The sequence below is a fragment of the Halichoerus grypus genome, chromosome 6, assembly GCF_964656455.1.
Source record: "Halichoerus grypus chromosome 6, mHalGry1.hap1.1, whole genome shotgun sequence".
In the NCBI taxonomy this organism is placed as follows: domain Eukaryota; kingdom Metazoa; phylum Chordata; class Mammalia; order Carnivora; family Phocidae; genus Halichoerus; species Halichoerus grypus.
The window spans coordinates 47,282,302-47,296,992 of record NC_135717.1 but is presented as its reverse complement, the minus strand read 5'-3'; the positions used below and the strand labels follow the sequence as shown (position 1 = coordinate 47,296,992).

The window sequence follows — 14,691 nt, the reverse complement described above, 5'->3', positions numbered from 1 at the left end:
GAGTTCGAATGGTATGGCAGGCACTCTCTAAGGACTTTTATGTGTGTTGACTCAGTTTACCCTTCCACAACCCCATGAAAGCGCTGCTTTTATTATCCACATGGTAAAGAGGAGGAAACTGGACGACATGGCGAAGTCACTTGGCTCTTGTGTTGGAGCCAGGATTTCATTCCAGGCGTCCAGAGGCTCGGAAGCAGGTGCTCTGCACACTGGGTCATACCTGCCCTTCCGTGCAGGGCGAAGTCACCCACGTGCACGCGAGCACGCCCCCTCCACGCGCACACACGCGCTTTCTGGGACGCAGGCACAGCCCAGCTGCTTTCTTGTCCTTTCCTCCACATGTCTGCTTGCCCCTCCCCACGTGTGCTGGGACGCAGGCCCGTTGCTCCCCAGCAGGTGACTACGCGTGGGTGCCTCTAGCTCTTCTCGGCCCAGGTGACAGGGCCAGCGCCTTCCGTGGTTGCCCCCCCAACTCCGCTGCTTTGACTTGTGTTCCCATGCCCTACCCCGAACCACTGCGCTTCCGTGGCGCGGACGATCCATCCCTCTGACGTGAAAACTTCACCATACAGCAGTGAGCTCCGACTCCCATTAACAGCTTTTTTATTTTCTGTTTTGCCTCTTTTCCTAAGAAAAGCTCAAATCCTAGTTTGACTGGCACCTCAGTCCTGTAAAGGAAATAGGCACCACATGAAATGACTCTTCCTCCCAGGAGCGCGGAGGACGTTGCCCGGATGAGCGCAGACGGATGAACGGAAGGCCTCCCCAGTGGACAGGATGGACAGTGTTGTCACTGGGCACGCAGAGAAGGCCGTGGACCCAAATTGGCTTTCTGGAATTCTAGGCTTCTCCAGTTGCTGTTATAAAAGCAAGCGAAACAATATGCTGACATGGTGATAAATAGAGTCCTTGACATTATTTTTCTAGGCTGGCTAAATGTAATTTCCCGATGAAGTCTGTAGATAAAGTGGTGTTGCACATTTAGACTGGGCGGGCCTCTGAGTAAAGAGAATTATTATTATTTTTTTTTTTGGTGTTAGGAATACATTAACTGGAGTCCCACAGGCTTTTTTATTCTGGAAGGAAAGGAGTCAACATTCTTGTTAGAAAAATTCAGATTTCTTGTTCTTGGTGCCAGGAACTTTAGCGTTCTCTGTTAAAAACAAAACCAAACAAAAGACCAAAAACACTTCTCTTTAGAATACTAATTGCTCCCCCCCCCCGCACCCCCGGCTGGGTGATTGGGTGATTTTTATGTGTTTTCTTTTTTCTGGAAAATCTCTCTGGCCATCTGGGTCCTCTGAGTGCAGATGACTGTCCCTCCTTCCCTGGGGGACGTCCTGCAGCCGTGAACTCAGCCCTCGCGTGGCCTTGGCCAGCCCTTTCTGAGTGTCGTTCGTGCTGTGGGTCTGTTTAATGCACTCAATGGAAGTACTTTTTAAGCCTTGTGATTGTATGAACGGACTATCAGCAGTGAAAATCGCGAAAATTTAGTGCCTTGCTTTCTCTTCCTGAGCGTATGAGGAATATCTAGCACATGAGAAAGTGTTGTATGAGATTTCATCGGCTCCAAACCTGCAGACTCTCCGTTCTTTTCTTGGCAAGTGGTCACGGACGTTAGCATTCAGCCTCCCAAAGTTAGCCAATTTCAGACTGTAAAACCAAAACCCAAGATTTGATTACTTAAAAAAAAAAAAGGTGTGTGAGCCGTGTGTTTACTCTGCTTTACACTACCATGTATAAGGTGCGTAAGCGTACACACCTCCACTTTTAGTGTTCTTTTTCTATCAGGAAATGTGCTGGTCACATAAATAGACTTCTGTTTTCTACAACTGAGTGGCCACTAATAGTGGGCCTGTTTTCTCTTAGAATGTGGAATTTTCTTGGTCGCGTTTCATGGTCGGTTTTCATGACGTCATGGGGAAAAACGCTTCCGACTGGTGCCTTGGCAGAGGCGGGAGATTGTCAGAGTTTCCCTGATAAAATGTTTATGGGTTTAAGAGGTTTATGAATCAGCTGTAAATATTTGCTCTGGGTTTATGAGGCCTCCACTCATAAACAGTGTGTGTGTTTATCTATTGCTCATTGAAACGTCTTTAGAGAACGGGCTGTTTGGGGAATGTGTGTGCCTGGAGGAAGTACTATGAGTTACAGGTCAGGAGAGGCCTAATTGTAGGGGACCTTAAATTTTGTGTATGATTTTATTGTTTAAAACTACTGGTGCTGGGCACACGAGCTTTAATTTTTAAAATCCCATTCCAGGTTTGACTTTTAAGTATTTTCTGTGGACCGTGGAGCGTGAACAGCACTCTCTGTAGCAGTGTTCTTAGGAACTCGCTGGGGAGTCACTGGGGGACCTTTCCGTCTCTTGGTGACTTGAACGAACACCTGAGTGACGCCTGAAAACCATCTACAGCCTGTTTATTGCAGGAAGAGAAACATGCTTTGTAATGAATTAAAATTCAGTGGGAACCAAGTTTTGGGTAGAATGCTAGTAGCCTCGATTGGAATTGTATGAAGAGTGAAGAACCTTAGCGAGCGGTCTCGAAGCTGAAGCTGAGAAATTTAAGCCACGGTCTCACCCTCCCGGACGATACCAAGCGATGGCGTCACCGGTCCTTCCAGGCGTGGTGCTGAAGCTCATCCAAGCTTTCTAGCCCCACGCACTGGCTGCTGCAGGACTTCCTCCTCGTTCTGTCTCCACGCAGGTGTTTCTGATGCCAGGGAAGCCAGCACTCCCTAAGAGAGCCCTTCCATTTTCCAGGAGCTGGTAATTCACCCAGGGGCTCTCCCAGGACCTTCTGCCTCCGAAGGCCCAGGACTGAGTTTCATGGCATTGTCGTCCCCCTGGTTGTGTCCTCCTGCCGAAGCCTCCAGGGGCTCTCTGTACACACTGTTCTCTCTGAGCTTGGCTACTGCCTCCTGCCTTCCCCCATCTCCTGCGTCTTCCCGCTGCCGGGCTTGGCTCTCGAATGCTCTCATGCTCACCAGCACAGAAGACAGACAAGCTGGTCCTGGAGCCTGCCTCGGGTGGTGGTGGTGGAGTGCATATGCCCTACGCGTGGTGCAGGCAGAAGGGAGACATGGAAAGGTGTCTCGGGAGAGTTCTAGCTTGAAACCCGACAGCCCGAGTCGGATCCTGCTTCTGTGGCTGGACAGTTGCGTGGTCCTGGTGACTGTGCCCACCCCCCCCAGCCTCTCTGGGCTCCCGTCATCTCTTCTGTGCAATGGGGATGGTAGTCACCATGTGTCAGGGTTCTTGGAAGGAGGAAACGGGGTGATGCACTTAAAGCAGTTAGCAGAGAGCTCGTGGAGCTCTTGCCACGACCCCGTGGTGGCTCTGTGGGGCTGGAAGTGCGTGACCCTGGCTGGGGCGGGCAGGCCTGCAGGTGGCGTGGGCTCTGCGGGAGCCGGACAGGTAGGGTGTAGAGAAATTACAGACTTCCTTGGCGCCAGGCGCCCCGAGCAAGTGAGACGTGCGCAGGCATGCTTCTGGCTAGTGCATCAGAAAGCAAACCTGGTAATCGATGCCTGCAGCCTTTTGGGGAAAAGAGTTGTGGGTAGAGTCGTCGGGCGACACCTGGAGGGGTTTTCCAGAACGTGACTGCTTTCCTGCGGGTTTGCCTCACCGTGTCTCAGCAGTATATCTTGTTAGCTGGCCGCTGTGGGATCTGCTGATTTTTTTTCAGGGAGCCTGTTTCCAGTGAAAGGACCTAAATCCCTGGGTAAAGTGGAATGTTGGGAGAAAAACAAGGGAAAGATTTTCTCTTCAGGGAGCTTTTCTTTTTCTTGCACATTTAATTACAAACCAGCTTACGGGGGTCAAAGTTGAGGAGGCTAGTTCCAAGCAACTTTGATTTAGAAGACAAAATTTAAGGTAACTGCTTTTAATCTAGCATCTTCTGGCTTTACAAAAATGATCTTCTGCCCATTTCTGAGACTATACAGAGCATTGCAGGAAAATTACTTTTCCCACTTACAATTGAAGAAACCTTTGGTACAAAAAAGGTTGTGATAGCCTGCAAGAACGAGGCTTTCTTTCCTAGAGCCTCCTGTTGCTGGTTCTCCTGGATCACCTGCCAGGATATACCACTTCTCCATTAATGACATGACCGAGAGCAGTATTTATTTTTGGCCTGTGAAACAGGCTCTTGCTTATAGAAGATACACAGGTTGAACATCCGTTGAGCATTATTGCAAGGAAAGAGAAGCTAACCTTTGAAGATTTTACTTATCCACGTGTGTGGATAACCCCTAACCCCTACTGCTCTATGTTCTTTTTTTATGATATGATAGCCTTGCAGATACGCTGAAATAGTGTTTACAGCTTGTGAGTTCTTTCCATTGGAAACTGTGATATAATATTGTTGTCCGTGCTTTAAAATGAGTTATTTGGTTCTTTTTGACTCCACAGATTGTATCTTCCGCACAATCTTAAATGTTTTGAGAATTGCTTGATCGGTTTGAGAATTGCTGGTTGGTTTCTGTCACTAAGTTGCTAGGTGACCTCACATACTTGAGCAGTCCTTCTGGACCTCCCAATAGTTTTTTCCTTGGAATAACATCAGAGTCAATGCTTCCTGAAGTCCCTTATGACCCTAACAACCTGTGCTGTTACTTTATAATCTCTAGCCGTCGGAAGTAAACACGTGGTCAAAGGTGCTCACGCTGTCTACACGTCAAGGTACCTCCTCAGTGCCCGATGGTTTCCTTTACCCGGTCCTCCAACCTCCCCGGAGAAGGGAGTGGCCCCCGTGACAGCGGCTGATTCCAAACAAGTACTCTAGCAGGCGGCAGATATGCCCCGAAACAGATCTCATTTCATTTGCCTGAGAGCGCCTAATTTTGCCCTTGATTTTGCCAGCGTAGTTCAGGCGGGATTTCTTCAGTGTTCCCTTTCCTTAGTCAGCACCCCACAGCCGGCACGCCAAAGCCGACAGTATCTGCAGCATCCTTTTTTTCTTTTCTTCAAGGTTTTTATCTATTTATTTGAGAGAGAGCGAGAGAGCACAAGCAGGGGGAGCAGCAGAGGGAGAGGGAGAAGCAGGCTCCCCACTGAGCAGGGAGCCCAACACGGGGCTCGATCCCAGGACCCTGAGATCATGACCTGAGCCGAAGGCAGACGCTTAACCGACTGAGCCACCCGGGCGCCCCTCAGCAGCATCCTCAACAGGGTCCTCCTGCACGGTTGAATTCCATTGTCTCTTGCATTAAGGATTTGCCGCTCTTCATGGAAGGCCCGTGCCTTTCCATTCTTCACTCTGGTGTTGATAGTCTTCTTTTTTCCCTTGTCTTTTGACAGAAGAAGGCTCAAGCCTGGAGGAAATTGGCTTTAACTGGGGAGAGTATCTGGAAGAAACAGGTACCAGCGCAGCTCCTCACACGTCCTTCAAGCATGTACGTAACACCCCTCGTCTTTCTGGTCTGCATTTGGAGAGGGAGAGGGGCGTCTGCAGGAAGATGCCGAATCTTTGGGAAGAAAAGGGAAATTGAGGCAGGATTTCTTAGAAATCCAGAGGTGAGGGGGACGTCCATTTGCTTTCCACAGACAGCTGCAGGAAAGATGGGCCTCGTCCTCATACTTGATGTCTTCTGGTAATGGGGGCTGGGCTCAGGGTGGGTCTCAGCGTGTGAAGAACAGTGTGCACCTTACCCTTACTCTGCACTTATGGAGCCAAGGTAGACAGACATGGCCCTGCAAAGGGCACACAGCCTGAGACAGGTAGGATTGTTGGGAATAAAAAAGCCAGCAAATGAGGTCAATACATGTGATGAGCAATATCATCTAAGACGGGTAATGGCTGTATATTTTTTATTTTGAATGGATATTTGTATTTCAAAAGGACACCTAAAAGTCTTACAACCATCTGTGGGCAGATGAGTGAAATTAGAGGAAATGACTGTAAATATTCAGGACACATTTGGATCAAACCAGAAAATCATTTTCATCAGTAATATTTCTTTGAACAATGCACATAGTGTGCCCTGCGAAGGGCAAGTCCCGGGAAATAAAAGATGGAGGATTTATCAGACTTTTGCTTATGTATGAGATTTTGGTAATATATCATTAGCAAGGGAAAGACTAAATTTTCAGGACCCAAGTTCTGAGGCATTATTATAGCTTTACTGGAAATGAAAGTTTAATTCTGAGAAACAATTTTTTCTTTTCCCCCACTGGGCTATCCAAAGCAAAGATTTAGCCCAAGTCTGGTAAACAAACTGGGGCCGTTTTCTAGCCTATTCTTGCTTTTGGCTCTTTTGCCTCTTAAGATGCTGGGATGACTTGGCTAGATCCCTTGAGGGGGTTTAGGAAAGAGATACTGATCCACAGATTTTTCCTTCCTTTCTGTACCAGGAAGTTATCAGTATTTCTCCATGTGGAGCCACCCTGTTCTCTTAGATCCAGTCATGTCTCCCACTTCCCTTTCAACCACAGTGTGGTTTCCTTCCGGACCCACAGTTTGCCCAGGCCCATGTGCCAGGTTTAGAGGAAGAGTAGCATGGACCCCTGGACGAGCCACGTACAATCCCAACATCTCTTAAGCAGGTGCTCCTCGAGGACGTCAGATGTGTGAGCTTTTGAATGTTGTGGCTCACCAGGCTGCAAACATTAATAGACTATAACCCTTAATTAAAAATAAAGAAAAAGAAACGCGTTCTCCAAGGCTGTGCTATTCTCGAAGTGGCCGCTAGCCACATGGAGCTACTGAGCATTTCAGAAGCGTGCTGTCCGAACGGACAGGTGGTGTGAATGTAGAAGGCTGGCTGGATTTTGCAGGCTTCCTTGGAAAAGAACAATGTAAACCAACTCCGTGTCTTTCATGTTGATTACATCTTGAAATAACAATATTTGGGATATATTGGGTTAGATAAAATACATGACTAAAATGAATTTCATCTGTTGTATCTTTCTAATTTTGTGCGTGGCTATTAGTAAACACAACATCTGGTGGGTGGCTCGCGTGGTATTTCTCTTAGTGCTGTTCTAGGGCGAGGGGAATGTTATTTTTAAGTGCTGTGTGTTTAGTAGTTCCCGTCCTCTTCTGGGTGTGTCCGATATAATCACGTTGTCCCCGTGTTTCTCTTTCCTGAAGGTTGAAATCAGCCTTCAGAGCAATTTCCAGCCGGGGATGAAGTTGGAAGTGGCCAATAAGAACAACCCAGACACATACTGGGTGGCCACGGTCATCACCACCTGTGGGCAGCTGCTGTTGCTACGTTACTGTGGTTACGGTGAGGACCGCCGGGCCGACTTCTGGTGTGACGTGGTGATCGCGGATCTCCACCCCGTGGGGTGGTGCACGCAGAACAACAAGGCCTTGATGCCCCCGGACGGTAAGCTCCCCACATCCCGACGGCCGGGTGGCCCACATCCCGAAGTCTCTCCACTCACACGCGATCAGCGTTCAGGATGCTCGTAGAGCCTTGAAAACCGATTTATTGGGAGGTCTGGTGCTTTGCAGGTTGCTTCTTGAGTTTCAGTGTCGGGAGGGAGGGCTCCAGAGTTGGGGGGACCTGGGTGCATTTTTACTTGTCCACTGAGCCCACCGGGGCCTTCTGGAGACTCAGGCTTTGGAGTCTAGTCCTCAGATGGGTGTGTGGAGGGTAGGAGAGCAGGGCTGAGGGATGGATGCCCATGATTGAAGTCTTGTGTTCCCTTTGGAGATGGATGATGTTGCTTTTCTTCTGCTTTAGAGACTGGGCATTTTTTAATTTATTTATTTATTAGAGAGAGAGAGAGAGAAAATGAGCTGGAGGGAGAGGGAGAGAGAATCTGAAGCAGACTCTGTACCGAGCACAGAGTCTGACACTGGGCTCGATCTCACGACTGCAAGATCATGACCTGAGTCGAAACCCAAGAGTCGGCCACTTAACCAGCTGAGCCACCCAGGCGCCCCGAGACTGGGCATTTTGAATAGTCACATAGAGCACCTGAAACAGGCTTCTCTGATAAGTTTTCATCTGTCTTCTTGTGGGGAGACTGTCAGGGTGGGAAGCGTGTAGAAAACTGAACAGATGTGGAGAAGTGACATTACTCTCGAGGGAATCGTCAGAGCTTGTAGAGATAAGATCCATTTAGTCGCTGGAAAACAGTGGTTCCCTACAGTGACCATACCCCCCAGGGGACATTCAGCCATGTCTGGGAGCATTTTGGGTTACAACAGGGAGGGTGCTCCTGCTGGCCTCTAGTGGGAAGGCCGGGGTGCCACACAAGACAGTCTCCGAACCAGGGAGTCATGGGGCTCGAACTGCAGTGGCACGGACTTGGAGAAACCCAGAAGGAGCTCGTCTGATCCCGTAAGTGAGAAAAGCCGCGTTTCCAAATATTTGAATCTTCACACCCTGTTTTCAGTGTTCGATTCTGCGGTGATGGCAGCGGTGATGCTTGAAGACTTCGGATGCTGATGCTCAAGCCTGTGTCATGTCTTCATAGTACCTGTCTGCCTGTTTTAATTTTGACTTGATATCTTTATTTCCACCTGACAGGTAATGTTTCAGAGCTGAATTCCGAGGTCCTTTTTGTCCACCATATTGGCAGTTGCTTTCGCCCGGAACTTTTGGATTTTGTCTTCTTTCTGAAGTTCTTATATATTCTTCTGATTGGTGGGAATGGTCTGTGCCTTTCTACTACCCTGTGTCCTGCATAATTGAGAGCCGGCTGAGAGGCGGTCATGGCCCTATAGACCCATGACCATGGAGCTTGAGTTGTATTTCTGTGACGTTTATAAGGACAGAATACGTTGCCTGGGCCTCAGCTGACATCGTGGCCCCTGAGTGCCCCAGAAGAAAGAGAGACGGGCCCTTCTGTCCTGCTTTGGGTCCCCCATGCTCCCCCATGCGCAGGCCCTCCTCCCGCCCCCCCCCACCCCCCGCCTCCTCCAGCTGTGAGCTCACAGGCAACCAAGGTCAGACCCCATCTTTGCTCACAAAGGCGCTGGTGCCCTTGGAGTTGATCACATCTGCAGCTTTGCCCCTCGCCCCCCCTTATTGATACTTGAAAACAAATTGAGTGACGATACACATACTGTAAAATTCATCCCTTGGAAGTGTGCCCTTCAGTGATTTTTGGCATAGTCACAAGGCTGCACAACTGTTGTCATTGTCTTAATTCCAGAGCGTTGTCATCACCCCGTAAGGGAACCCCGTGCCCATTGACCACCACTCCGTTCTCCCAGTCCCTAGGTGCTGGCGACTGCTGGTCTGCTTTGTTTCTGCGGCCTCGTTTATGGAGACACACAGAATCGCAGAACGTGAGGCCACTTCCATTTGGCTTCTTGAACTTTGCATCGTGTCCTGGAGGCTCCTCCCTGTTGTTCAGCTCGTGGGTCAGGACTTCATGACTTTTCCTGGCTGCGTACTATTCCGCCAGGTGTCTACACCACACTGTGCTTCTGCATTCGGCCGTGGGTGGGTGCAGGGTGCAGCCGTAGTCCCTGTTCTGTGGTTTTACCCCAAACGGCGGGCTCCACAGTGGGAAATTGCTCACTTGTGTAGCCCAGCGCTAACACCTGCCCTGGCGAGTTCTCAGTAAGTGCTCACTGACGGAGTGAATGCTCTGGAAGGAGGTTATTATCTCTGCTTATTACATAGATGCCCTTAGGAGAGGAATCCCTGTTGTTATGTCCACGGGTAGTGCCTTTCTGCCTGGCCTTTGAGTCAGGGCTGGTTGTATCTTTGGAGCTACGAGTGTGAGCCTTGTTTCTGGTCTCTCTGCAGAGGGAGGGGCACTTGTGGGCCGTGACTGGCCGGCCCTTTGTTTCTGTGTCCCGTCCCAGTTCTGCGTGCACACATAGTGGGCCGAGCTGGGTAGAGCTCTCCTCAACGTGTCCCAGGCCCGGCCTGCACTGTAGGTCTGTCGAAAGTGGCACTTTTATATTTCTCTTTTTTTAACCCTCTTTACAGAGTTTTAAGTGCGTGGAAACTTGTGAACTGTAAGCACAGTGTCAGCCCATCCCTAGAACTTTCATGTCTTGCATAACTGAAGCTTTGTACCCGCTGAGCAGCAGTCCCCCAGTTCCCCTCCCCTGGAAGCCACCATTGCACCACCCGCTTCTCTGGGTTTGATCGCTTCCGATTCCTCACCTACCTGGAGTCGTGCACTGTGTGTGCTTTTGCGACTGGCTTACTTTCCCTCAGCATCGTGCCCTCGAGGTTCATCCGTGTGCAGCGTGTCCCAGGATTTCCCTTTTTTTCCTTTCAATTTTATTGAGATAGAATGAAGCTACAGTAGTGTGTGAGTTTGGTGAACACCTGTCCTCTCACAGAGATACAAAAAGGAACCAAAAGAAAATATGTTTTTTCCTTGTGATGAGCGCTCTCAGGATTTATTGTCTTAAAATGTCCAAATATACCGCACAGCAATGTTAGCTGGAGTCCTCACGCTGTGCCTTTCGTCCCCTGTACGATCATAACTGGACATTTGTCCCTCTCGGCCTGCTTCATCCAGTTCCCTTACCCCCCCATGCACGGCCTCTAGTGACCGAATCTCCTTTAGTATGAGGGGTTTTGTGTCTTTGTTTTTTTTTTTTTTTTTCTTTTGAGTCCACATAGAATTAGATGGTACAGTGTTTGTCTTTGTCTGTCTGACTTATTTCACTTAACATAATGCCTCGGGGGCCGTCTGTGTTGTTGCAAATGGAAGGCTCTCCTCGTTTTCTTATGGCTGAAGAATATTCCGTTGTCTGTACATACAGTGAACATTTAGGTTGTTCCCGTGTCTTGGACGTTGTAAATAATGCCACTGGGAACATGGGGGTGCAGCTATCTCTGTGACATAGTGTTTTCCTTTGGGTAGATACCCAGTCACAGAATTCCTGGATCATAGGGTAGTTCTATTTTTAATTTTTTTGAGGAACCTCTGTACTATTTTTCAGAGAGGCTGTACCAGTTGGCATTCCCACCAACAGAGCGTGAGGGTTCCCCATTCTCCTCATCGTCGCCAGCGTGTTACCCCTTGTCTGTCTGAGGATAGCCATTCCACAGGTGTGAGGTGATACCTCCTGGTGGTTTTGATTTGCATTTTCATGATGATCAGTGATGCGGAGAAGTACCCGGATGTGCTCTTTGGAAAAATGTCTCTTCAGAGCTGCTTTTCAGTTTTTCTTTTTCTTTTTATTGAAGTGTCATTGACACACAAGTTACATTAGTCTCAGGTGTATTAACACCGTGATTCAGCTTCTCTGTATCTTATGCTGTCCCCACAAGTGGAGCTCCCACCTGTGCCCATATAGGCTGTTATAATATCATGTATTCTGCATGCTGTATCTTTCATCCCCATGATTTATTCATTCCATAACTGGAAACCTGGGCCTCTCACTCGCCTTCACCAAATACATGAAGGGAAATGGGTGAAGCTTCTGCCCATTTTTTTATAAGGACTTTATTTATTTATTTGAGAGAGAGAGAGAGAGGGAGCACGAGCCCAAGTGGGGGGAGGGACAGAGGGAGAGGGAGAAGCAGACTCCCTCCCTGAGCAGAGATCCCAGGACTCCCGGATCATGACCTGAGCTGAAGGCAGACTCTTAACTGGCTGAGCCACCCAGGTGCCCCTTCTGCCCATTTTTAAATTGGATTTTTTTTAAGCTATTGAATTGTATGAGTTCTATATATATTTTGGATATTAACTCCTTGTCAGATCCATGGTTGCAAATATTTTTTCCCATTCTGTAGGTTGTCTTTTCATTTTGTCAATGGTTTCCCTTGCTGTGCAGAAGCCTTTTTAGCTGGTTGTCGTCCCACTTATTTATTTTTTATTTTATCGCTTGTGCTTTAGGTCTCATGTCCCAAAAGATCATCACCAAGAGTGATGTCAAGGACCTTCTTTTAGGAAAAAGAAGTGTTTTCTTGTAGGAGTCTTATGGTTTCTGGTATTACATTGAGGTCTTTAGTTCATTTCGAGTTAATTTTTGTGAGTTGTGTAGATAGGGGTCCCTTCTTTTTTAAGACTGAGTAATATTCCATCTGCTTTGAATGAAAACAGCCACCGAGGTGAGAAGATACAGTGTCACGTATGATTATTTAATTTCCTTGCGGTCTCTGTCCTCCCATGAGGTAAACCAGTCTGGACGGATGATTTGTGCTGATGGAATATTGGGAAAATATCAGTGCTACTCGGAGAACGAGAAATCTTCTCGCTCGTCCAGCTCCGCACACGACGGCCACGTAGCGGTGCTCACACCCCCCCTTGGGCGGGTCCTCAGGCTGCCTCCCCGCCTTCTCGCTTGTCCTTGCTTATCTCATTCACGACTCACTCTCCAAGTCTGACACGTTAGCAGCTAAATGCCCTTGGAAAGGCTGCACGATGGTTTCGCTTTGTAATAGATTGTCTAGTGAATCGTTTTAGAGACATGTTCGAGAGTACTGAATTTTAACACTCTCGGAGCTAATGGGTTCCTTTGGTAGAAATCCATGCTGCTTTGAGAGAGAGGGCATAGTTTATTAATCAATTCTTCTTTCTCGCTTGGATGAAAAATGTGGCAGCAGTCACAGTTCCAGAAGCAACATCAAATTTGTATCCTACTGACTTTGCGCTATTAGGCAAGACAGAGACACACTTAAAATGACAAATTCCCCGTGAAAAATGGGAACACCCCATAAAGGGGGGCAGCATTAATGTGACGGAAAGATTTGAAGCCCGCTCAAACAATAACAAGTTATGCTAATTGGAGAGTTTCTTTATTGCTCGTTTTAAAGAACTTGAAAAAAAAATGCAGTAGGTAATCAATATGACTTGGAAATCTTTAGCTAGCGCAGAGAACAAAGTCAGGAAATCGCAGGTTCGTGGGGGCCAAAGGTTTTATTGATTGCTGTAGTACAGGATAATTATTACTTTGTAGCCAGGGGCAGCAGTTGTCCCGCAGGGAATTGGGGAATCTATTTTTGAACAGGGATTCTTGTTTGTGCGGTTTTCTGTCTCAGAGAGCTAATATCGTTGGAAATTCTGCAGCTGTACGCGGTCAATCTTTGTCGTGGTTAAACTTGAAAGGATATCACAGGATATTAACACAAGTTAAAGTCCACGACACATAATGGTTTTGTTTAGGGTGCTCCATGGTGATGGACTTTCTTACCAATCTCAGGGATCTGGGGGCTGTTTTAAAGGGAGGAACATGGCGGTTGGAGCCAGGGGATCTGGTTCTTATCTTGCCTCTACCATTAATCTAGCTAGCTAGGTGAGTTTCCTCTCAATTTTCTCATCTCTGAAATGAGACTGTCTAATGTCCAAAGAGCTTTCCAGTCTGCCATGCCTGGGTTTGGGGTCCTTGCAAAGGAAAGGAGGAGCAAGGGGTGCTAGTTTTCTCACGTATATATGAGGAGTGGAGTTGGTTTTGGAACTAGGATCTGTGGAAGTCCAGCCCAGGGGTCTATACAAAGCACAGAAGTTTCTGTGTTACTCTTGGGGTGATCAAGTTTCAGTGGATCGAGGGACATACGAGGCTTGGGAAGTTATTGGGAGTGCCTGGGTCCATCGTCACCTGCAAAGGATAGAATTTCACTCGATAGGGGCGCCTGGGTGGCTCAGTCATTAAGCGTCTGCCTTCAGCTCAGGTCATGATCCCGGGGTCCTGGGATCGAGCCCCACATCGGGCTCCATGCTCCGCAGGAAGCCTGCTTCTCCCTCTCTCACTCCCACTGCTTGTGTTCCCTCTCTCACTATGTCTGTCTCTGTCAAATAAATAAATAAATAAAATCTTAAAAAAAAAAAAAAAAGAATTTCAGTCGATGAAGAATCTCGAGGGTCATTGACTCTGGTTCCCTGTTGGAGCCCAGAGAACTGGGAGTGTTCCTTCCCAGAGCGAGAGTCAGCAGAAGTGTAGCCGAATCAGTCAGTCTGTGCATGACAGCTTCAAAGTACGGGTGGGCGGAGCAAGGGGCTGAGGGTGTGGGGTGATCTTGCCCACCACACGGAGGAAGCAGAGGGCCACCCCTCCTGCTCAGACTGGGGTTGTGTAGTGCTCAAGACCTCGGAGGACATTTTGGGATTGTCCCAAGTAGTCTTACATCTTTTGGAGTCCCTGCACCAAGACAGTCATTTTAGGATTTGAGATGATAGTTTTACCAACCATGTAGCATCCTTCACGGTCCCATATTTTCTTGCCTTGCTGTTTGCGGTGAATTTAACGTTTGACTTAATGCGAGCCGTCATTCTTTCGCTAAGCCTTACAAGGAGGGAAACAGCCTGGTGACAGCTCCACCTATTTCATTAAGAGGTGATTCTGATCAGCAGGCAAGAGCTCCGTTACTAAGGACACATTCAGAGAGGCCTGGGTGCAGTGGCCGATTGGCCGTCCAAAGAGCAGCGTTCCTGCTCATGAGCTAATCGGCACTAATCTTTCATATTAAAAGTATTAAGAGACATACTACATTAAAGCATCAGTAAGTGCAGTGGAGGATTATAGTTCTTATTAGGGGAGCTAGAGGTAAAACGTCTTGGCTTAGTAAATCAATAAGGCTTGATTTATGCATAAGCACATGCAAAGCTCGCAAAGGGCAACTGCCAAATAATTATTGTTTATGGTGATAATGTAAGGAAATCATTTAATCCGGTGACTGTTTCACTGTTATTTATTGAGAAGTAGCATCGCTACCGCTCAGCGTCTGGGGTCGGGGAGTTTGGAGTTCTTGCAGGTGCTGACTGAGTTGCTGAAAGGAATGCTCCTGTAAGATTGCAGGTAAGTATGTGTGATGATG

At 48.0% G+C, this 14,691-nt stretch overlaps 1 protein-coding gene across 6 annotated transcripts in view; it reads left to right on the top strand.

Annotated features, from left to right (window-relative positions):
• SFMBT2 (Scm like with four mbt domains 2) overlaps positions 1 to 14,691 on the top strand; it is a 227,876-nt gene that overhangs the window by 24,903 nt on the left and 188,282 nt on the right. For 4 of the 6 annotated variants that reach the window (XR_013448983.1, XM_078075123.1, XM_078075121.1 and 1 more), the window contains exons 3-4: positions 5,303 to 5,397; positions 7,095 to 7,335. Coding sequence is in view for 4 of the 6 variants with exons in the window: in XM_078075123.1 (XP_077931249.1) it covers positions 5,303 to 5,397; positions 7,095 to 7,335 (336 nt within the window). In the remaining 2 variants the exon portion in view is untranslated. Of the gene's footprint in view, positions 1 to 5,302; positions 5,398 to 7,094; positions 7,336 to 14,691 lie in introns of those variants that run through there. The other 2 variants (XM_078075125.1, XM_078075126.1) reach the window with 2 other exon arrangements.